This window comes from Caloenas nicobarica, chromosome 12 (genome assembly GCF_036013445.1).
Source record: "Caloenas nicobarica isolate bCalNic1 chromosome 12, bCalNic1.hap1, whole genome shotgun sequence".
NCBI lineage: Eukaryota > Metazoa > Chordata > Aves > Columbiformes > Columbidae > Caloenas > Caloenas nicobarica.
Genome location: NC_088256.1, coordinates 10,986,276 through 11,009,775, shown reverse-complemented (window position 1 = coordinate 11,009,775; position 23,500 = coordinate 10,986,276). Strand labels below are relative to the sequence as shown.

Below are 23,500 nucleotides of genomic sequence, written 5' to 3'. Positions count from 1 at the left end.
TGGGGAGAAAGTATTTGTTATATCCCACCAGATTTTCCCATGTACCAACACGTGCCTGTTGCCTCTGGTCCTGTCACTGGACTCCTCTAAAACAGCCTGTGTCTCTCTGCTCTGTTCTCTCCCATTAGGTACCTGAAGGCGGCAATAAGATGCCCTCGAGCCTTTTCTTTATAAGGCTGAAAAAATCACATTCCATCATATGCTCCAGCTGTCTGACCCTCTTGGTGGCCCTGGCTAGACTTGCTGCAGCCATGGAAAATCCTGTTCTTTGGAGATTTCCAACCATGAGGGGAAAAAAATAACATAATTATTATAGTGGATATTTATCTAAATGAGACCAAACATATTAGATTAGGAATAGTAATAACAGAAAAATCTTATAACTTTTCACATTTACAGGTTTGAACCCAGTCAGAGATACACCTAAAAATACATTAGAGGTTTATAAAGAAATCATCAAGAAGTAAACACTCACATTGTATTCAGTTTCAAAGGAACTTAGTTTTTCTCACCAGAAGATAGATCTAAATGATTAAAAGCAGGTATGTGGCATATATATGTGTAAACATGGTACAGCTTCATGCCACATACCTGCTCCTAATCATGTCAGGAATGAAGTTTTGGATTATCAAATCATTTACACTGTCCTAGTACAGCACATTGAAATTTTAGCCACAATGGTAACAAGCTGTGTAAAAAATAATTTACTTATGCCCTACTGGAAACCTGTTCTGTGCTGACTCAAGCTGACTTTTTGAGCAAGACAGTCTCTTCAGCGAATGTCCAGTTTTACTATTTTCATTTCAGCTGGATACACTTTACATCTGCCAAAACATATGCTGAGTTAGTAGGAAACAGAGTAATTCACAAACAGAAGTACTGTTTGTACATTCTCAAGGAAAATTCAAGGAATATGCTTTTGGTGATATCTTGGAGTAAAGGATGACTTTTGCAAAAGGGATTTAATGAAATGAAACCAATGGAAGCTTTGTGAGATGGTGAAAAAATATGGATTAAATGTATCAGAGCTGTTGCTAAGTGGAACTGACAGAGCTGCTGAGATAGCTCTATGAACTGATTAAAACAGTAGCAAGAACCTATGTTCTCTGTCCACCTCTACAAGATTTTATCATAAATTATTTTATTAACTTGGTATATAGAGACTCCTTCATTAAAATAGATCTCAGATTGCCATGTAGGCAATGCTGAGGAATATACATAGATAGCACTAAGTATCATTACTTTTATGAAACTGAATAAAATAATATCCATAGGCGTGTAGGCTGAAATTGAAAAGTTAAGAGACATTAAATTAAATATCATATAACTGTAATGCAAGAAAAAAATACTGTAAACAATTGTGTCTCCAGAAAATTTCAGATCGTTAAAAAAACGTCATCATTAAGGTGAGAAAACACACTGTCTTCTGGACATATAACAGTGTTTCTTACTCAATGGCCAGCCTTTTCATCTATCCATTCCCTCTCTATAAATTCTTTAAAATTCCTGAAGTTTGGGAGCAACTTATATTCTCAATATGCTTAAATTGAAACCCACTATTACAAACAGGCCTTCATGTACCTTCTTCTTAATATAACTTATTAGGAGTTGAATGAGTTCCCTAGTTTCTATCCATTCCTGTAACACACAAAAATTGAATATTTTAAAAAACGTGTTCCTTTAAGAACAATTACAGCCTGATATTCTAACACAGAAATCCTTCTTATAGTTCATTTTCAAGTAAATATATACAAGAACACAGTCTCTTGTAAGGAAGAATTGTTAAATAGAGTATGACTTTATGGGGGAGCTGCCCTGGTTTGGGATGCCCATGCAGGCACAAAGATGCATTGGCTGTGCCTGACAAACATCCTCAGCTTCTTCCTTTCTGCCTTTTATAGCCAACTCTTGCTCGTGGGTTTTCTTTCGTACAAAGTATTTTCTTTCCCTCTATGTATCTATATAGTATAACCTCTTCCAACTATTTTATTTTTCTTCACTTGTCCTGTAATTTATCTCAATGCATTCATGACGCTGCATGGCATTTGCATGAGTACCATGAATTGGAGAGGAACTTGACAGCCCAGCGTAAAGGCTGATGATTCCTTAGTCCTATCCTCTCATTTTGATTTTCTTTTCAAAACTCTGCTTCACATTTCTCTGTTTGCATTACATAGAGCCAAAAGAGAAAAGAAAGCAGATGTTAGTGTTTGAGGGTTCAACACCCCATCAGTAGAGTTTAGGAAAAAAAAGAAGAATAAATCGCAACGCAGACAGATAAAAAGGACGTTAACATAGGCAGGTCTGAAGAAGAAATGTAAGAAGATGTGTTGGAGACGGGTACCCCCCTGTAATTCTGAATCCTGTTTTACTGAAGCTGTGCTACAGCTTTTTGTATTTCTGCACACTGCTTACAGCTGTTTAAGTCATCAGCAGCAAACTGCAGAGAACATGAGAAAAAACATCCAGTCCATTTAATTATTTTCAATTTGCATATGAAAACATTTTGTGTATGTTATTTCAAAACACATTGGGAACAGTTCTCACAGCCCTGCCTATTAAAGAATGGATGGGAATGCATATACATCATCTATTAAATTTGCTGAAAACATGTTGCAGTGTACACTAACAAAAGAAAGGTGTTTTCTAAAAAAATCACACTCATTTCACCGTCCATGAGAAATTAAGAGCAGGATGGCAGAGGGTGTTTACACAGGCACTTAGCCAGGAAACAGTGTGTTTTCCACAGATACAGTCATTCCGAGAGCACATCTCTGATTTTCATGAGCTCTCCCCCTCTGTTCTCATACCCCTCTAATTATATCGAGAAATCTATCTGTAGGTGAGAAAAATACATACAGTTCTGCACAATGTATTCAACTGCTGCCTTTTTCCTTTAGGTAAGTGCTACCACACTGAGGCCATTTGTAGGAATTTTACACAGCCCGGTAAACAAATGCAAACCCCTTAAGGAAACACATGAACTGCAGGAGAGTTTCACAGTGAATCGTGACCAAAAATCTGTGTAAGGAGACTATAAAAGAATTCTCTCTAAATCTTCTGTGCAACGCAGCATTGCTTATTAGCAGGCTTGATGGAAAACCTCGTGAGATAGAAAGTCGTGTCACTTTATTTGCCTGTGCTTTCCTGCATCTTAAGTTGCAGCTTAGGATCCCTGAGGATCATGTGAGGCTGGGTTATATATGAGAGAGCAGTGCTATAGTGCTGGGAGTGTGTAAGCCAGGCAGCTGGGTAGTGTTATGGTTGCTGCTTTCCTGTGCTAAGCTGATTTACTTGTTTAAGGTCTGACCTCATCATCCTGTCAGTATGGATTCCCACCTATACAGTTAGCAGCAGCTTAGCATCGGCTTGAAGAGCTTGCAGTATATTAATCAGAAGAGAGAGGGAGAGAGCTACCGGTATTTGTTCTTTTGTTGTCTTTTCTTAAGAAGAGGAGTTGAAACACAAGAGATAACAAAGAATTCATTTCCTTTCTAAAAGAATAGGCTTTTTTTTTTTTTTTTGCTTGAAAAAAATGTCAGTATCTGGAAAGAAAGAGTTTGATGTGAAGCAGATCCTGAGGCTCCGCTGGAGGTGGTTCAGTCACCCCTCGCAAAGCTCCACCGGCACAGGGGGCTGCCATCAGCAGGAAGGATACGAGCACAGAGGGACACCGGTTCAGAACAGGTTCAAGAACCACTCTCGGGACAGAAATGGGCTGAAGAAAAGCAGCAGTCCTATCCACCACAATATCCTGGTACCTGTGCCAGGTCCAACCCCTGTGCACCACCGATCTATTCAAACCTGGCATCAACAGAATCTCATAGAACAGCTTCGATCGAATGAGGATTTTCCCAAAACAAGCACAGAGGAAAACTGTGTCAAAGAAGATTCAAGTAAAACCACACAGGAGTTGCAGATGATCACAGAAGAAAATTCAGATGAATCTGCAGAGAGGTAGGAGTTTTAAAGTCTGCACTTAGAAAGTCATACTTCTGTCCAAGTTACTCCCTTAAACTGTCTTAGTTTTTAACCAGACTTCCTTACTGCATTAGTCTCACTTATATATGTGCACACCCACACTCGAATATGAACACATTCACATTAAAAAATGAACAGGAACGCTGTCATGAAATTTTGATCTTTGCTTAAGATACATCATTTCATAACTATTCCGTAAAAATAACCATCTGCCAGTTCATCAATTTTCTCTATCGCACTTTACAACATACTAATTTTTTGTCTTGATTTATTATGTTTAAGTGCAATGAAAAGCTGAGCCTTCTGAAATCCTGTCCTCGTTCTAACTTTATCAATGGGTGCAACTCTGACAAATGGGAACTGCTGGAGGTGCACAGTCCGTGTGGTTGCCATCAGCATGTCAAATTTCTTGACTGCTTTTTTTTTACTGCCTTCTTGACAAGTAAAATTAACCTTGAACTACGTGGAAAGGAAGCATCATTACTTGCCTTTTTTCCAGATTTATTTGAAACCACATTACTTTCACAGCTTGTTTTGTATACTAAGAGACAAACACTTTCTACAAGGTCAGGTGAAAAAACATTACAGCTATGAGACCTTAAAGGTATAAGCACAAAGGAAGAGCTATTTTTAAGATGTTAATACAGAGAATATTAATACCAATTATTTGGTAAGGCATGCCTTTTAATTTTTTATGATCTTTTTTCAAAATTGATGTCGGTATTATTAGCTTACATAACAACAACTTCACAGCACCTTGGACTCAAATTATGCATTTATAATGTGATTATTTGGACAATTTAATGAGATTGTCATCCATATTTGGGAATTATTTAGGTTACTTACATTGTATTTAAATACAAATCCATCTTACTTGAAGCTACAGTTTCAGTAGAAGCAAAGCTGACAGTTTGTGTATTTTTAATGGTTATTATTTTTCAAGTTGTACATCTGGTATAGGGATCATCCGCAGACTGAACAGAAAAAAGGGCATTCCAAAATGTCATTTTGAAAACAGTACTAGTAATCAGTGTGTACTACAGAAAATCATTAGAGAAAAAAATCAGTGAGGAAGGAAGATGATAGTTCTGTATGTTTACATACTAGTTTGTACTGTGTAAGAAGCATACTCTTAGTATAACTTGTTTTGAATAACAGTACAAATTTCCTGAAAAAAAAAGGAACATTAAATAATCAAAATAAGATTCTATTGATTCTATATCAGGTGAAGAAGAAGGTAAAAAAAGCATCATGAATTCAAGTTTGGAATGTAATAAGCCACTGTCTTCTAAAATAAGATGTGACATTTTCTCCAGCTATATATAAACTTTCTGCTGAGACATCATAAAATTTTGTGCCTTTTTATTCATTAAAAGTTTTCTTCTCTTGAGCTGTTTAAATTTTCAGTTTTTAGAAAAGTCTTGGTAATGTATAATATATATCTTATAAAGTATTTTTATATTCAAATAAGTGTATTTTTTGTAAAGTTATTAGTAAAATCTTTAAAAGACTAAATTTGTAAGAAATTGTTTAGAAAGTGATGCATGTCTATGAGTTTCTCTATAAATAAAATTTTATTTCAAGAAAAAAAAATAGATCAGTAAAGACACCTCAACCTAGTTCAAAGTTCTTAAATATGTACCAATGGGAATCATTAATTAAATCATCATTCTCTTCCCCTATAGCATCCAGCACAGGTCACACATGAATTAATATGCTAATTGGCTAGGTAGAAATGAAATATTGAGAAGAAGAAATAAAGAGAAGCAGCATTATATCTATATCTATCTATATCTTGTTGCTGGATATATTTTCATCTCTTTTGAACAATGCCTTATCTTATACCTTTGAAATCATCCTGTCATTTTGGGTCTCCTTTTTCTTTAGAAATTCCAAATGGTCACAAACGATTGTAATCAATGGGTTCTGCTAGTAATTAACACAGCTGAAAAATGAGGCATTTCCAGGATCCCCTGGCTCCATCTTCTCATGTTATTAAAGCCATGGCATAATGAACTATACAACTATTGCAGCCATATGCTCTTTCACATTCATACCTGAGGACACCAAAGAAAATCTCACACAAATTTGCCTTGTATTCCTTAGAAGTGGTTGTCTCTAATCCAACAAGTTTACCTGTTTTGAGCTGGGATTTAAAGCCGGACACTGCTACATGTCACTTGGACATTGAAAATAGTAGAAAAGGATAGAAAATCTGGCCAAAACCTCAATCTTGAACAGACTATGAAAGCAATTTCTGGTAGCAGCTCAACACTTTCTACCAAAAAGTTCCGGAAACATGAAAACAATATTCTCAATTTCTCTAGAAACAACAGGTCCTTATGCTTTCAGTGTCACAGACATAAGAGCATGGGGCTTGATGAAATAGGGCTTGTTCCTAAATGATATCTCATGACCAATGACAGACGAAGTAAATGAGGGCTTAAGTGACCAAAACTTACTGGTTTTGTAGTAACAATAGCCAGTTAAGGTGTGACCAACCAATAAATTCTAGGTACATAGCAGATAAATAAATTGGTTATTGGCACAGAGTAAAGTTTCCCAGAGTGCTTATCCAGCATTGCTAAGAGAACACACTCAACAGGTATCAAAATATCTTGTAGGAGTAGTAGGAGTAGTTACATTTATAGGGTCCTAAAATTACATTCGACCCTTTGAAGGCAACCTCAAGGCTGATGTGGCCCTCGGTGAAAATGAGTTTGACACCCCTGCTCTAGAATGCTTTACTCCTTGAATGAGGATTGGGAACTTTTCACAAGTGAAAACCAGAGAAACTCGCTAACACCTGAAGAGATATCAATTTATTTTATTTAGACTGTACACTGTATTCCCCACTATAAAATATTATGGTATTACTTGGATGGTCAGAAGGCTAAACCCGCAGGATATGGCCATGCAAATGAAGAGTAAAAACCTTCAAAGATTTGAGGTTTAGCTTTAAGTAGGACCTTAAGTGATCTCTGAGACAATGCATGCTAAATAAACTGTGAAATGCTTCTGGTTCAGAAGGCACAGTTGTGGATTTTCGTGCACTTTAGCTAGTTGATGATCATCTCTGATCAACTCTGTCTCGAATCATTTGAGGCTCAGGCTCATCAGTCAGGAAGACCTCGAAGCAGTTCCATTTCTTCCAAAGAAAGTGATCTGGCACTGTGTCACCATTTATACAAAACCAGGACACACTGGTCCAGAGACATCAGCGAAAACTTGAAGGATTTAATTGCTAGATTTTGTTTGACAACAGAAACTTTTCTTCTGTGTGCAATACACGAACACACACTTGTGCACAAATAAAAGCACTGATACCTCCTAATAAGAAGAATCCATGGTACTGAATTACCTTGATTACTTCCCTTGGTAAAGGTTGGACTCACAGGTATGGCTGTATTGACCTTTCAATATGAGCACTATGCCTAGTATTTATTTACATTGTACTACATTGCCACATCAATTGATGCATGCTTGCTGGGAGATATATTATGATTCTATATGTATACTGTCAAAGACCACGTGTGCTGGTAAAGGATGTGTGTACCTCTTTTCCCAGTTGCCCGAAGGCAGTTAGATTTCGATAATGAATCCATTCATCATTTTTGTCTTAGAGCATTTTTTCTAATTATGTGGCTGAAAAATTGCTGACAGACCCTAGTTTGGTTGACAAACCCTAGTTCTGCTAAAGATACATGCTTTCTAATTTCCCATATGAGGCAAAATATACTTCTAATTAATTTTAATATAAACTTTGGCGTCATAATCCAAGCATTTGGTACTGGGGTACATGGAAACATATTCAGGAGTAACCTCTTAACTGATGTGATGCATTTTCGGTAGTGACTGTTTATGATGTTCAGTTCTTTTGGTAGTTCATCTTAAGACATGAAAACTTGTCTAATTGTCTTTTCATTTGTCAGCCATATGGAAACAACTAACAGACCGTTTCCCTTACTGTCTATGACATATACATATATACCACATATACATGACTACTTTGGATATTATCCCCACATGAAGGTTTTCCCTGGAATTCTGTTTTTATTTCTTGGCTCATATTCCACTGTGAAATAAAGGTACCACAAGGAAAACCTATTCCTTTAATTGTTGCAGTATCCCAGAAGATACTGAACAGGTGGAAATGTAGAAATCAGTGTGCAGTGCTAAACCCCAATTTCTTGCACATACAAAGTCATCTTTTTCAGTTAGCTAATATGGCACAGATGAAGGACATATGCTGTCATGTTTCATTCTGCTGAGCACTTTTTTGGGGGAGAGCCATTATACTACACATTCGTTATGTCCTCTAAAGTTTGTAACAGATACTCACTGAAATGATGTCTGCTTAGTTTTTCAATAGGAAAGACCATTTCGAATAAAAGAAAACAGGTGACCATTTTCCTGGTGAAAGTGGAACATACGAGTTATTCTATAAAACCACCAGTCAAACCAGATTGAGAAGATGTTTTGCATTAAGAGTACAGTTCTGAGTATCCAAATAAGCAGAGTCCTACCACTGATTCATGAGAATGACAATGCACCTGGTGCATTGACACTACTGTGTCTCCTTTGCAGAGGAGATGATGAAGTGCTGTATTCAGAGTAATACACATGACAGTATTTTCCCCTCATGAGTAAGAATTCAGTTTTGTGAACCATCTCTGATACCTAAGGCAAAAGTTTACAAATGTTTATTCCTAATCTCACGCAGCAGCAGCCTTTATCTTTAAATGAAAATATAACTGCTCCATTTTTATTTTCACTGAGCTTCCAACATTTTGAAAAAAAAAAAAGGCAGCTTTCAAAAATCGTAACTTTAACAAATAGAAGTTTTGCAAATATAATAAAGAATACTGGACATGTAGTCAGACAGCATGTCAATCCTTCCATCACAAAGTTGGATCAACTATATTCAGGTGCTTCCTTATCTGTAGCACAATTTGAGCTCATTATTGCCTTCATCTTTCCCCCATGACTACAGACAGCATATTGTTCCCCTTGTTCTTTGTATTCCTACACTATTCTTTATGCATTCCTTTATATGTTTCAAAATTGCTAAAAGTCTAAAAAGCTGCAGTTCTTTTTTCAGAGGCCTATGCTAGAGACAACTGTGATCATTTTCAGTGCCCTCCTGACTCCAGCGTGTCTGTGGACTACTTGCAGTGCTGCAGTCAGATCTGGATATGTGCTGCTTGAAGCCTGACAATTCTGGGGTAGAGGGCAGGATCACTTACATGTCATTCTGACTAAAAAACTGTTTTAATATCCTCCTCAGCACGGGTGTTTTTGATTTTTTTTTTTTTGGGGGGGCGGGGGTGGGTTGTCAACAACATGGTGCTATTGCTCGTATCTGTCTTGTGATTCATATGAGCCTCCTGACCCTGTACCAAAGACCTGTTCCCTTACCGTCTGTATAGCTTTGCAGTTATTTGTGCCTAAATATAGTATTTTGCACAAATAAATTCCATCTTATGTTTATCAGATAATGTCTCAAATTTGCTGAGTTAATATTCAGTTGTGATCCTATTTAATGTCTCCAATTTACTGATTTAATATTCAATTCTGATCTTATGCTCCAATATACTTGCAGGTCTTCTCAGTTTGGCATGATCTTCAACTGTAATAAAGTTCCTGTCTAAGGTTTCTCTTAATTTCCTCCTCCCTCCAAATAATTCAGAAAATTTATGAAAAGTAATAGTGGAACTTCAGAAGTAGCAGTAGAACTTCAGTGGGACATTCCTTAGGAACCTAGTTTGATTTAGCTTCCTATTTATCAGTGAACCATTGGTAACTACTTTAAAAGTCTGATTTCAAACCAGCTTTGCACCCATGCCATAATGGTTTACTCCAAACGGTACTTCAGGTTGAACTTTGTGCTGTCTCACATGAAAGAGTGTCAAAGTATATTCTCGTGTCCAAGATATAGATTACAAGTACTTCTTTTCTGCTCTCCATAATGCTTACTACAACTTTTTAATGAAGGACTTCAATTTATTTTGACATATTATTCTTCACAAATTCTTGCTGACTGCTAGACTGTTTTAAGTGCTTAGAAATAAGAATTATATTACTTTTACACTGCAGAATTTGGAAAGAAGAAATTACGCTTCTATCTTGGGGAGAATTTTACAGCTTCTTTAATACGTATAACAACTTAATATATATTCAGAAGTGTATTTTAGAAAGATTCTTTTATGCCAGTCTGCTATATTACTACTCGGGGACAAGTGAAAACTAATTGTCTTCTAAAGATGACTTTTATCTAAAGGTCAAAATATTAATTGGAAACCGGAGACATTTGAAGTGGGTTATTTATGATATTATAGCTGATCTCTCAGAAGTGATGCTTGAGTGGCTCATGTGGCCTTTCCACACATCAGCGCAGTGGAAGAGCAGTTGGCAGCAGGGGCGCGGGGGTGACACTCTGGGCAATGTTGGTTGATGAACATCCCATTGGCATCATTGAGATGCTGCATCTGCTGGTGCCAGAGATTACTTTACCTGTACTTATGACCAAAGGCGCATATAGCACATGAGATAATTAGTGACGTTAAGCTGAATTTTAAGAGCATTTTACTGAACTCCAGCCACAACTGGTTGAAAAAAGAGAGTAACCAAGGAAATTTTCCTTTGGTGTCTATTATTTGCTAAGTGTAGAAAATTTGTGAAGTTATAGTAAGTGACATCTGATGCAGGATTAAAATCTAAGAGGAGGATTACCTTTTTCCCAGAAGCTGATAATACACAAGGAGGAATAGGACCCTTTAGGCAATGTGCAAATGTAATGAACAGTGACCAATGGAATAATTCTGACTAAACAAATGTTGTTGTCTCATACGAGAGCTCTTGGTACTGAAATGAGAAACAATATGTCTCAAAAACATCCTCAGCAGATTTTATTCCTATTTTCTCCTTCTATTATGACATCTTACGAGGAACTTGAAATGGCAAAACTATGTTAAGTTAAAGTGGGTTTAAATAGTTATTAAAAAATAAAGGAAGAAGCAGGTTTGTATTTTGAAATTAATTTTATACTTAGCCTGTGAAAGGAGTGGATATTTGTTCAAAGATCGTTTTCATAGGTGAAAACGTCCTCTGGATGTCATCTAGTCTAACCCCATCTCTGCACATCCCCCCAACAAGGCTATAATGAGAAGTAATATGACTTACTAAAAACTCACAATATTTTGCAGGCTTACATTTAACACGCAGAGCTTTCAAATATGAGTTATTATAGGCAAGGGAAAAAAACCCCCACATTTAATAGCCATTTAAGAACCTAGGACAATTCTATTCATTTCAAAACAATTTCTTTATGATTCAATTATCTTCTCATTTCAACTCCATGGAACGGCTCACTCTCAGCAAAGACAGCTGTTCAATTACTTTTTAAAGAGTTATTACTGTTCTTAAAATCACTTCTTAATGTTGCCAGAAAAAGCTAAGGAGATGATTAAACACACACGGCCAATGCAGAGCAATTTTTACAGACCCACTGAGCATATGCAAGTGTAAAATCAACAGGAAACCGCATGGTTGTTGAAGGATTCTTGGAAAAGGAGCAGAGAGTTTGCTTGATTTGAAAGATGTAGCTAGACAGCATTTTGAAAGAAATTAATAATTTATTTTCAATGTTTTGTGGCTGAATTGTTTACTTTGATCCATTTGAAATACCATAATGAGGAACATTACTAAAATCTTTCACATTTAAAGAAATAAAGGGATTTGTTTCCTACAGTCAAACAGCTAAGTTAGCCCAAGATATACCAATTTGGGTTAGCTCCTTTCATTCTCCTAGAAGAAAATAATGATACTATATTTAGAAAATGACCGTACCAGGTGATAAAGAATATGGCTTGCGTCCGGCATGCCCCTAGGTATGCAGACTAAATAAATACAAAAGTAAAGCTGCAGTGCTGTCAGGATTCACAGAAAGAGCTTAAGCTAAGTATAGGAAATAAACTTGAAAAATAATCTCTAAAATAAAGTTATAACACAGCTCTGACAACAAATCTTCTCCCAGTCCACCCCCTTCTCTCCTTTCCCAAGCACAGGCTTAATAGTCAAAACTCAATTCAAAGTTAATTCAAACAGAACAAGATCTTAGAGCCTAGATCTTTCCAACAATTCTGCCTATCCAATAGTTATTAGCATAAAACGTCTTTCATCTCATTCTAATAACTATTTCCATTATATACAATAAGTCAGCGTATTTCACTAAAAGTCTGTCTGCTACTCACAGGTGACAAGAAGGATAACTAAAACTATTTAAAGGAACACCCTACCTACCATTAACTAGAAGTTTCCTATTACAATAAGCAGTAAAAACCACCACTATGCTTATAATAACATGTTTTGAAGAGCAAACATGAAGGGAATACAGTTGATAAAGCAGACAGCCACTGTCACCATTGCCTATGCTTCACTTTACCTGATAAATTAGAAGTCAAGAGGGAGGCATTCTCGCAAGAAATGAGCATTTTGAAAGCCTGTTCATTTTAATAGAAGTTGAGAAAAAGAAGAACTGGGCAAATATACCTTGATTTGAATGGAAATTGTGAGCAAACCACTAAGAAATCCTAGGAATTGGAGAAAAGCTATTTTAAGCTATTACATATGGTTTGCGTTGCTAGGGAAACCTCTTTTACAGTGTTCATTTAGCACAGATGCTCAGGAAAGCTCTGTCTCTCCATGTCATACCGTTTCAGAATGCTTCAGAATGTGAAGAAACAGAGATGCACGTATACACATATGTGGACAAAAATATCTCTGTAATTTTGTCTTAGTCATGTTCTATGTCTTTGCTGGAAGTTAGTGCTTTCCGTTTCTGCCATGCCCACGCTGATAAATCAAAAGCCTTGTAATTAAAAACCTTTGTTTCCAGACTGAGGATATTTGCTCAGACATTACCTTCAGTTTGGATTCATTCGTCTTCACGTTTTAGTCATCTGTTTAGAATAAAAGATTTTCGCTTGCCATATACATAGTGAAAATGCAAGGAGAAAGTCCAGCTCTGGTGAAACCCTTTCCGGCCCACGTGTTGGACCCTGGGGCAGAGGTGACTTGCCAAAATGTGTTATATAACCTGCTCCATGCAGGCTGTACTGCCAGAGTGTTCTGCATTGTCCCCTGACCTCTCTGGTGCCTGGGTGGGTGACCTCAGGCGTGCACCCACACAGCCGGCAGGCAGCCGCCGCTGGCCAGGATCGGACAGCCCAGCCTGGCTCCTGGGCGGGCAGGAGGGCTCAGAGCCTGAGCCACTGAGCATGAAAACGTGCTCTGCCTTTGCTTTTTCAGAGAGCAAGAGCTGCAGAAATTTACAAAACATCAGATTTGAATTATTGAAAAATAATTACTTTTTCAAATTCTGCAATACTGCAGTCTCTCGGTTTTAAGAGACCTTGTTTGTAATTTGGGCAATGGCATATCGTTACTGTATGCCGTTGTCTACTCTTAGTGCACAAAGAAAGTGCATTCTCACTCTGTGTCCAAGCAAGGTACATTAAAAGAATTCATTAATTCAGCTAGGTGAATTGTAACCGCTGTGCAGGATGGACCTACAAATGTATGCAGAATCACGTTTTGGGAACATGTGTACACGCAGTCACATCACAGGTATATAACCAGTCTTATCAGTACGCTGCAAGCTCAGGAAGCAGCTTTTGAGAGTTTTTTATTGGAAAGATTTGCTGATTTTTGCCCCTACTGTCCTTTTAGTGAATTCAACAATGTACACCACCTCGGTGGCCTTTCCCAACCTACCATTCTGGCTTACAAGAAGTGGAAGCCAGTTGACTCCTTATTTTTATGTCTCTTGAAATTTGCGAATGGGTCTGCAATATATTGCTGAGCAATTTTAAAAACTGAGCCCCCAAACTCAAGAACAAAATGCCGTAGACAGTGACTCTTGAACAGGCATTCATATAATAATGAAACTTAAATGTTTGTCCTGAGCAGTTGAACAAAAACTATTCACATAGTATTATAGTGCAAGTAAAGATCTTAACCAGGTCTTACTGTGCTTTTACACAGTAATAAATTACAGAAACTCTTTACTATGTACATAGGAATATCCCATTTCATAATTATCTGTATACAGCAAAATGTGCACAGAAAACTCTACCATAGACACCAGATGCCAAGAAAAGAATGCAGGAAACTTTCAACAAGCTGTCATCCTGGTAGAAAAGGATCAACAACTGAGGGAGTACACATGCTGATGAGAACAATCTGCACTGCAGTGAGCCTGGGAAATAATTTTATAATTAACCTCCTCTGTTAAAAAAATAAATATACAATTTCCAAAGGAAAACAGCTTAGTGGGTAGAGTGTTTGGATCTATCCCTCTTCGTAACAGGAACTCATGATGTGGCCACAGCTGCCACGAGCGCTCAGGGGCTCTGCAGTTTGGTTGCAGACTCTTTTCCAGCAAATTACCCCACCAAACACGTGCCTTCTATTCACAGGAGAATTCAAAATACCCTAACGCAAGCTCATCCTAATATGATTCATAATGGCATTAATCTGTATATTATCATTTCTGGGGGGAAGAACAAAACTCAAAACAGCCACAGTACTTTCAGTGGGATGCTGAAGCTTCTGCATTTAATCATATGCACACTTGTAATCCCAAATGGGAAAAGCTATTTTAACTAATACAAATTGAGAATAGTGGCAGGTCTATGTTAATACTAGCAATAACAAATTATTAAAACCAGGCAGTTTCAAGAGCACCAAGTTTTAAAGGAATTGTGAATATTAACTTTCAGTTTAGACAGGTTAGAAGTCAGCAGTCTCTCTGTTAAATTATTATACATTTCAATTGCTTATTTCTTCATCTACTACATAATTTTCTGTCATTGTTACTACCTCGTGTTAATGTTACTATCTCAGTAGTCATTAAGATATTGTAAAATTTTGCATACTCAAAGCTTTTTACCCAACCCTAAAAAGCTTCAGCACAAGATTTAGGTGTTACATTTAGAAAGAATAAGAAATAAAGGCAACAATTACAGTAGAAATTTTAAGGCAGAGATTGGGACAGTTACTGATACGGCATAATTATATCAGTGAGCAATTGGTACAGGTGCATCAGATTTATCATTATTTTACCTGTGTTCAGAAGTGGCTCCCTAACCAAAATATTTTTCTTATTTCTCAGCCAGCTGATGTAGTTTATCTCTAACAGATGCCATGGTCCTATGACTTGAGCTAGGAAAACAGCAGCGCTCAGTCTCCAACCCAGCAGACAGAGGGTCAGAGCCCCAACAGCTGCACAGGAGAGGCTGCTGGTGTGGAGGCTGACTGTGGTTTCCTTGAATAAGCAGAAAAAAAAATAGAGGGAGGAAAAAAAAAAAAGATGAGTTGCATTGTAAATATTGCTGCACAAACAAACAGAATTGATGAAGCTGCAGTTTTGTCCCATGCCCTGTCACCGCTGAGGCACATCCAGTGCCCCACAGAGCTGAAGTCACACTGCTACTCTCAGCTCTGATAAAGTTCTTAGGATGTCTCGTGTCTCAAACTGGTTTCCAGTTTGCTGCTGGTGGCTGCTCTGATTTACAGTGCAGAGGTGAGGTGATCCAAAATAAAAATCTGTGACACTGAGAGCTGAACTGTTACTTGATTAAACTGAATTTCACAAATATTATAGCAGGTTAGTTAGGTACATTCAACGAATACCCAACAGGGAAGTGGTCACCATAAATATATAAATAATAGCCCTATCAAGAACAGTAATGTTAAAATACTGCATTTCATACCTTGGTTTTCGTGCAATACTAAGCTTCTAAGCTTCCTTAGCATCAGATTTTTTTTCTGATTTTTGGTCATAGGCACACTTAATGAGGCACTTTAAGAACATACTGAATTTTAAAAAGGACATGGCAAATAAATGGCATTTCTGTTTTATCATGTTCTAATTAAATAACGAGGAAAATTGAATTTATCCTTTATGTACTGATTAATGAAGAGTGCTGTGCTGATTAATGAAGAGTACTTTATGAAGACAGAAAATAATTTTAACATAATTCAGAAATTTAAGGAATTGTAGGAATGGAATGAATCATAAAACTCATCACATCCATTTTCCTGACTAAAGAAAAGATGAAGTTTCACCTCCACAACACCATTTTTGAAACGCAGCTTATTTAGGGTCCAGTATGTTTTAGCTGATACCTCAACTTTCCTTTTTTAGCCTGTTTCATTCAGGTAATTACACACACGTGTGAGTAGGTCTTAGAAAAGTAAAAGTTTGCCAATAAGTTCAACAAGGACAAGGGCAAAGATGGCTCTCAATTTAAATTCTGTTCCCCAAAATTTTGTCACTAGCTATCTTATGTCGATGTAACAATTAAACCCTATTTCTATTGCATGCTTGTCTATAATAAAAATATCGAGCAGCATCAGAAGCAGAATTTGCCTGGAATGCATTCAGAACATCGTCTCCCTTTCAGAGTGAATCCCTGATAAATTTTCACAAGTAGCTATACCAGTTATTCATATCTCTTATATTTATTACGCTTAAAACATGTCATCCTAGTTCAGTTTTGAAAATGTCATGTGAAATAGTGTTAGAAGTGATCCAAAAGTCAAGATGACTTCTGACAACTAATGTTTTTCTTCCAGTAAGCTATGTTAGCTTGTCAAAAAAACCAATGGTTATGACATGATTTGTTCTGAACAGCCATGCTGGCTGGTATTTATGTCCTTGTTATCATCTAGACTTTTAATGCTTTCTGATTTTTTCTTCAAGTTTTCAGTTTATATTGTCTGTTTGAAAATTTTGTGTTGCTTCTTTTGAAAAATGGTACCATATTTTTACCATCCTTCACAAATCCTAACAGGAAAACTCCAAAGTTATTTCACTTGGCTGTCTACCTAAGATGAAATTCATAGTGCTCAGCTACTTTGGAATCATTCAAATATAGATTTATCTCTGCTCTCTCTAGGCTAATCTGCCTTCTTAAGCCATTATTACTAATGCTAATGGTGTTAACACCACTCAACATCCTAGTGAACACTAACACAAAGATGTCATTAAGCAATTTGGGTTTCTGATTCTACAGAACAGTTAATTGATAATTTTCCCTCCCAGCTGAGTAGAAAACTAATTCCTTGGTCATCACAGGACTAAAGCACTTTTGGAAACTTTTGTTACTCAATATTCAGGGTTTTTTTTGGTCCAAACTACACATTTTAAAGAAAACAAATATTTCTCCATCTTCTGCATGCTTCCCTTCTGAGTAGGTTGACATGAACCTCAAGTTCTCTCATTGTATTCTCACCATCTTGTCCCCTACACACAGAACAAGACATGACAGGCAGATATGTTCAGACATTTGCTGCCAGCTTGCCTGTCTTTGTACTACAGGCCACAGCATCCCCTGTTACAATTCTACATAAAGGCATCAGACTCAAGGATATTTTTACTGATTTCTTTCTTCAAAGTACTTTAATCACCATCTTCTTTAGTTCACTGATCTCCAGTACTATATTTGTAAGGTCGATATTTGATTTCTCTGCAGTGATATTGAACACTAAGGAAAATATATACATATTCGAATTTAATTTTTTCCTTCCATAATATACTATAGCTACTGTTTTGAGTCAGGTGCTGAAGTTAAACCAGCAACTATAATATTAATCTTAACAAACTTAATGGAGCACTTTTTTTTTTTTTCCTGGTGTTTTTCATTTTCTGAAGACATTTGTCTTTAAAAAAATTGTTAATGGTATTTCAGCTGTAGTTAAAAGTCACTCTACAAAACATATGAAAAAAGTATCCAGGACTGAAGGAAATTCTTAGACTTTAAGTCCCTTTGTAAATGTTTGCAGCTTAAAAATTATTGCTCTACCCACAAATATACAGACACTGTGGGAATTTATTTATTTCAAGAAGTAAAGAATCTCCTTCTCTGGAGACGTTTAAAACCTGCCTGGACACGTTCCTGTGCAACCTGCTCTGGTGAACCTGCTTGAGCAGGGGGTTGGACTAGGTGATCTCCAGAGGTCCCTTCCAACCTCAGCCGTTCTGTGAAACTTGTACTGTGCATTTGCAATAGGGATGGTTGAGTATTATTTTAGTCGATTTCTCCAAATCTCAAGGATAAGTGCAATATAATACATACTTAAATACAATACTTAGAGTGAATATAATGATTCCAAGAAGTGATATTTCTGAAGAATTTTTCTCTGAAAAATGTTAAAGAACGTTTAAGAGGTAAATACCAAAGTGTGAATGTTACGTATTATGAATTTGGCATCAAGTAGCTCATGCAAAGCTAATGAGCATTTAATCCAATTTTGTAGCTTCTTCATTTTCAGTGAAGTATTGAAGGAAAACAAATAAAAAAGTACAGTAATTAAACTCACTGAGACAAATTAATTTTTATAAGCTCTAAACTACAAAGGATACACACTATACGTGAACTTGATTCGCCCCTTTTCTTAGAAAAAAAAAGAAAAAAAAAGAAAAAAGGAAAAAAGAAAACGCATTTGAAATTGTAATAAAGACCTTCAAAAGAAAGGTAGTTTATTGCACTGGTTTGGTAAATCTTAATGTGCTTGCAATTACTATAAACTCAGGTTGCCCAGACAGAAACACACGTGCACCCACTGTGCAGATGCATGGGGCGTCTGAGGATCTCAGATGCGTCAGGTGTCTGTGTCTCAGGTGACACATACACACATCTCTGGGCTGACAGATCTCATTTCTACCAGGAATAATGTGTCTCTGCAGACTGTAAATGATCTTACATCTCCAGTGAGTCCGGCAGGGCCAGGCCTGGGTGAACACACTGGGTGAACTCTGGCTCATCTGAAAGGCATCAAATACACATGGGAGCTGAAGGCTTTTGACACACCAGTGCCTGAAAAATGCCATATTCCAAATGGGCTGTGGGATTTATATAAATACAATGCACAAATTCAGAAAACTTCATATTGATAGATTTTCAGATGGAAAAAATAGCTATGCCTGGAAAAACCCAGATACACAATATCCGTACCAACAGTGATTTTGTTGGGTACCATTCAGAAAAGCACTGATGTACAGAAACTTTCTGGTATTGCAGAGGAGACAGGAAACTCTGCTGTGTTTCACTTCAATATTACATTATAATTTCATTTCTAATTATTCACCTTGAATTCTGATTAGCTATTTAATGACGCATGATCTTTGAAAATGTATAATCTAACTTATCTCTGTTTTCTGATAATTTAACTTATTGGACCTGATTTAACCATTTGTATTTCTAAATTTTCTGAACTAGATGTTCAATTGTGAATGTAATCCTGTATTCTGCTAAATTTAATATGTTAATTTCATGAAGAGATTTTTATCTCTCCTAATCATTTATGAATATGCATTAATAGTATCAAAGGCAATCACTAAATTTCGTCAAACAGCTGCTGTTATTTCCTATATGGCTTTGGTAATTAAAAAACAAGAACAGGTGCTTTACGTTTTCATAATATATGCTATTAAATTGAGAAAACATTTTTCTGAAAAAACCTTTAACTAAAAAAGTGTTGAAGACAACATTATTTTCAAGATGTAATATATGTGTAGATCAACAAATGCATTACTATTTTAGTAAAAACAGATGAACATAAAAATAAATATTTTTGTAAGAAAATATCAAAAAGGCATTCCAACCTGCAACCTAATCCATATTAAAAGGCAATGGGAATGACGTCTTAAAAGAGAGTGAGATAAGCGAAATTGTGTATATAGTTTTTATGGGTATTTGTAAGTGGGACAGCTAACAAAATTTTGGAGTGGGAGGAATATATTTATAAAGTACCTTTCCATGAAAAGGCAGAAAAATTAGTTTGTCTTTATTGTTTGCATTCGGGTTTTAAAGGCTATAAAACGTACTGATTTGATCAGTTTTTAGTTTGGTAATTTGTCTAGAATTATATGGTCCTTGCCAAATTATCTTCTGATTCATTCGCATTTAGTAATGTACGAAGTATGAAGAGGTACAGAAATAAGACCTAAAGACACTTAATATCCAGAGTTTCATACTACAAGATATTTTAGCTATTAGTACCACAGGAAAATAGGTTCGTGCATTGTTGACACAAAACTGATAGGAAACAGAAAAATCCGTAGCACCCTACTACAGTTCACTGCAGTAAACTACAGTTTATGTGCAGCCTTCGAAATGAAAACTCTCAGATACCAAACAGAAAACAAGGAAGAAGGCATTGCAAGACCAGGATGATAAGAGCTTTATAATTTTAAGCATTTCTGGAATGTCATTTGAACAAAAATTATATGAAGAATGTAATCAGTGTTTGTAACACTGAACTTCCTGCACTGCCTTGTTTCCTTGCAGGCTGTCAAGGACCAGCAGCTCCCTGCTGGGAATGAGCACCAACGGCTCCGATGAGTATTTCCACTCAACAAACCACGCAGAGCAAACTTTCCGCAAAATGGAAAATTATCTGCAGCAGAAGCAGCTGTGTGACGTTCTTCTCATAGTCGGTGACCAAAAGATCCCAGCTCACAGGTACATTTCCCAGTGTTGTTTACATGGCTTCAAAGCCTGAAATTTCCAAATACTAGGTCAATTTATGCCTACCCTGTTTAGTTATGAATGAATGGTTACTATAGTTAGTACATCGGCTAACAATGGAATAAAATTATGTGATCAATGTTTCATATTCATTATTTCAAATGGAATGAAATTCAAACATGAAACATTGATATTGTCTATTTTCCCTTCTTGCCGCTGTCAAACTAGTGAGATCAGTCAAGAAAATCTGGCCAAACAAGCACTGAGAGAAAACTAAATTTCTAATTCCCTTTTTAAATTTATTGCTCACTGCAATAAGATTTGAATCCTATGCTAAAGATAATGTTTCTATTGCACACAAAATTTATTACGTAATAATAATGGATTTCATGCTTGCTATGGAGATTAGGAACTAATTTGCAGTTCTCCTAAAATGCTTTTATTTCAAGGTTGGTTCTCAGTGCAGTGTCCGATTATTTTGCTGCGATGTTCACCAATGATGTGCGTGAAGCAAAACAAGAGGAGATCAAGATGGAGGGAGTAGACCCTGATGCGCTGAAAGCTTTGGTGCGCTACGCCTACACAGGTAATTCTTTTTCCATTACTCATGTCATTGTCGTAAAGGAAGATAAAATCTAGTCAACACAAACATAGTTGTTCCTTCTTCCATTTCACACCGGCACATAAACACATGCATAAATCATGTGTATGTGATGTGAGACTTTCTGTAGAGAGGATGAATAAATACTACTGTCCTATACAATAACAAATTCTAGAAGATATGCAGAAAAATTAACATACAAATTCACATTGGGCATCTTTCTCTAACTAGATATGAATTATTTTAGGAATTTTAAAGAGAAGAACGTATTTTGCCTGTAGCCCACCTCATGTAGTGACACAGAAGACGGTACCATGAACCTTCCTGTCACCGGTAGCTACAGACATGGTCTGCCCGGATGGCAGTTCTTTGGCTCACTCAAGGCTCTTGAGAAGGAATAATCAGAGGAAAATAGGAATACGGTCACACCCATGAGTAGGGCAACTTTTACTATGAGAAAGTGTCACTACATTCTAAAAAAGGTTTACTTATGTTCTCTTGAAATATTATAGAGATTTTATCTTAATGAAAATGACTATTTTATTTTCTTTTTTTCCTCTAATTTATTTTCTCCAACTTTCAACATTAGCCCCGGTATTGCTGAGTCCAAAGTGATTGAACCAAGTAGCCAAAAAGACCAAGCCAGAGAACTGTGAAATCCCTTTCATCTGCTCTACAGTAAACAGGGAAAACCGCTGTAGAACATGACCGCTATGTTAGCATAGATTACAATTATAAACATCCAGATCGTTCAAACATATGCAGATTCTGGAAGTGTGCACATTGTGGTATTCAGCCAGCCTCTCAATGCAGATGGCAGCTACTCCAGCCAGAAAGGTAAAAGCGAAACCCTTTTCCTGTGACACAAAAATGCCCAGATCTCAACAGAGAAAATTACTGCCTCAGTATGTACGAACACTTAAATGACCAGAATAACAGCTTTCTGAATTTATGGACATCTGCTTGTAAACTGCTCCATCCCCTCAGTTAACACCTATTATAAATAACGTTAACTAAATCCTGTCATCTGATATCCCACACAGGACATTACTTTTTTGCTTTTGAATGAAATAACATGATTTTGACACCAAAACAGCAAGGCTGGAAGATGTATCACATGTATCTACCAGTATTTTTATAGTACTTTAAAAGAACCTAGAATAATTTAAAAAAAAAAATGAAGTAAAACAAAGACCTCATTATAATCACCATATTGGAAAGAAACAAAAATGAATTTGTGAATCACAGAACACTTCTCAAAATTTTTCAGAAGAGGAGAAAAATTGGGCAGTGGGAAGCTTTCAGATGATAAAAATACAATGAAAATGGATTTTTTTTTTTTCCCTATATACAAACTGCACAGGTATTCTAGAGTTAAAGGAAGACACTATAGAAAGTTTGCTGTCTGCAGCTTGTCTTCTGCAGCTCTCCCAGGTCATCGAGGTTTGCTGCAGCTTCCTGATGAAGCAGCTCCACCCCTCCAACTGCCTGGGGATTCGCTCTTTTGGAGACGCTCAGGGCTGCGCGGAGCTCCTGAAGGTGGCCCACACATACACCATGGTAAGGTGAACAATCGAAATGCTTCACAATTAATGTTGACAGCAAGTGTGAATAATCTCCTGGAAAACATGTGGGCTTTGGCTCAGCAGAGCTGGCTGAGTGGGGCTCAGGGATGCTCCTCTCTGAGACTGATGCTCTACTCTTCCTACACTGGCAGGAGCAGTTTTGGGAAGTCCCTGATGCGGGGACATCGCTGCCCAGCTCAGTCTCCAAAGGGAAATTTAAGAACTGTGGCTGTTACAGAAGTATGGGAAGGAGAGAAAAGTATGATCAGAAAAGACAAATGTTCAGTTCTGTTTCCCATTTCAGAGTTCTGCCTTGTAGAAGGATATATTTATTGGACTTAAATTTGCAGCATGATTTGCACACATTTCTTACCAAAAAAATGAGGCCTTAAGACAGCTAACATCAAGATGCAAACAGCAATGGCCCATTCTTATGCTTTTGATTCAACACAAAGAAAATTCTAAAGCTGATTTTAAGGTGAGACACACATAGAAAGAGACAAAATAAAGAATGCATGAGAAAGATTTGGAATGCTAAAAAGCAGCACATCCCTGACTGGAGCATAATCCTGCTCTGGCTCAAAGCAAGAAATGAATATTCAGAGTGTGGGAAACAGAGAAGCAAGATAGCTTGCTGTGAAACCAAACCAAAGGATAAATATTCAAGGCAAAAAGATGTGCTACAGCAACTTTAAACACAAAAAGAATATCAACTGCTACAGCTAAGTAGATATAAAAAGAACTCCTTGTTAGGAGACACGTGGCAACTTTATGCTTGAAATACTAGCGTAGTATGCCAAAACCAGTTTGGAGGTTTC

General features: G+C 36.8%; 1 protein-coding gene across 1 annotated transcript in view; it reads left to right on the top strand.

The window, feature by feature from the left end:
• The first annotated feature begins 3,535 nt into the window (after positions 1–3,535).
• Positions 3,536–23,500, top strand: part of KLHL4 (kelch like family member 4) — a 33,059-nt gene continuing 13,094 nt past the window's right edge. The window contains exons 1-4 of the mRNA XM_065643230.1: positions 3,536–3,957; positions 20,337–20,510; positions 20,966–21,102; positions 22,481–22,677. Coding sequence (XP_065499302.1) covers positions 3,536–3,957; positions 20,337–20,510; positions 20,966–21,102; positions 22,481–22,677 — 930 coding nt within the window. The remainder of the gene's footprint in view (positions 3,958–20,336; positions 20,511–20,965; positions 21,103–22,480; positions 22,678–23,500) is intronic.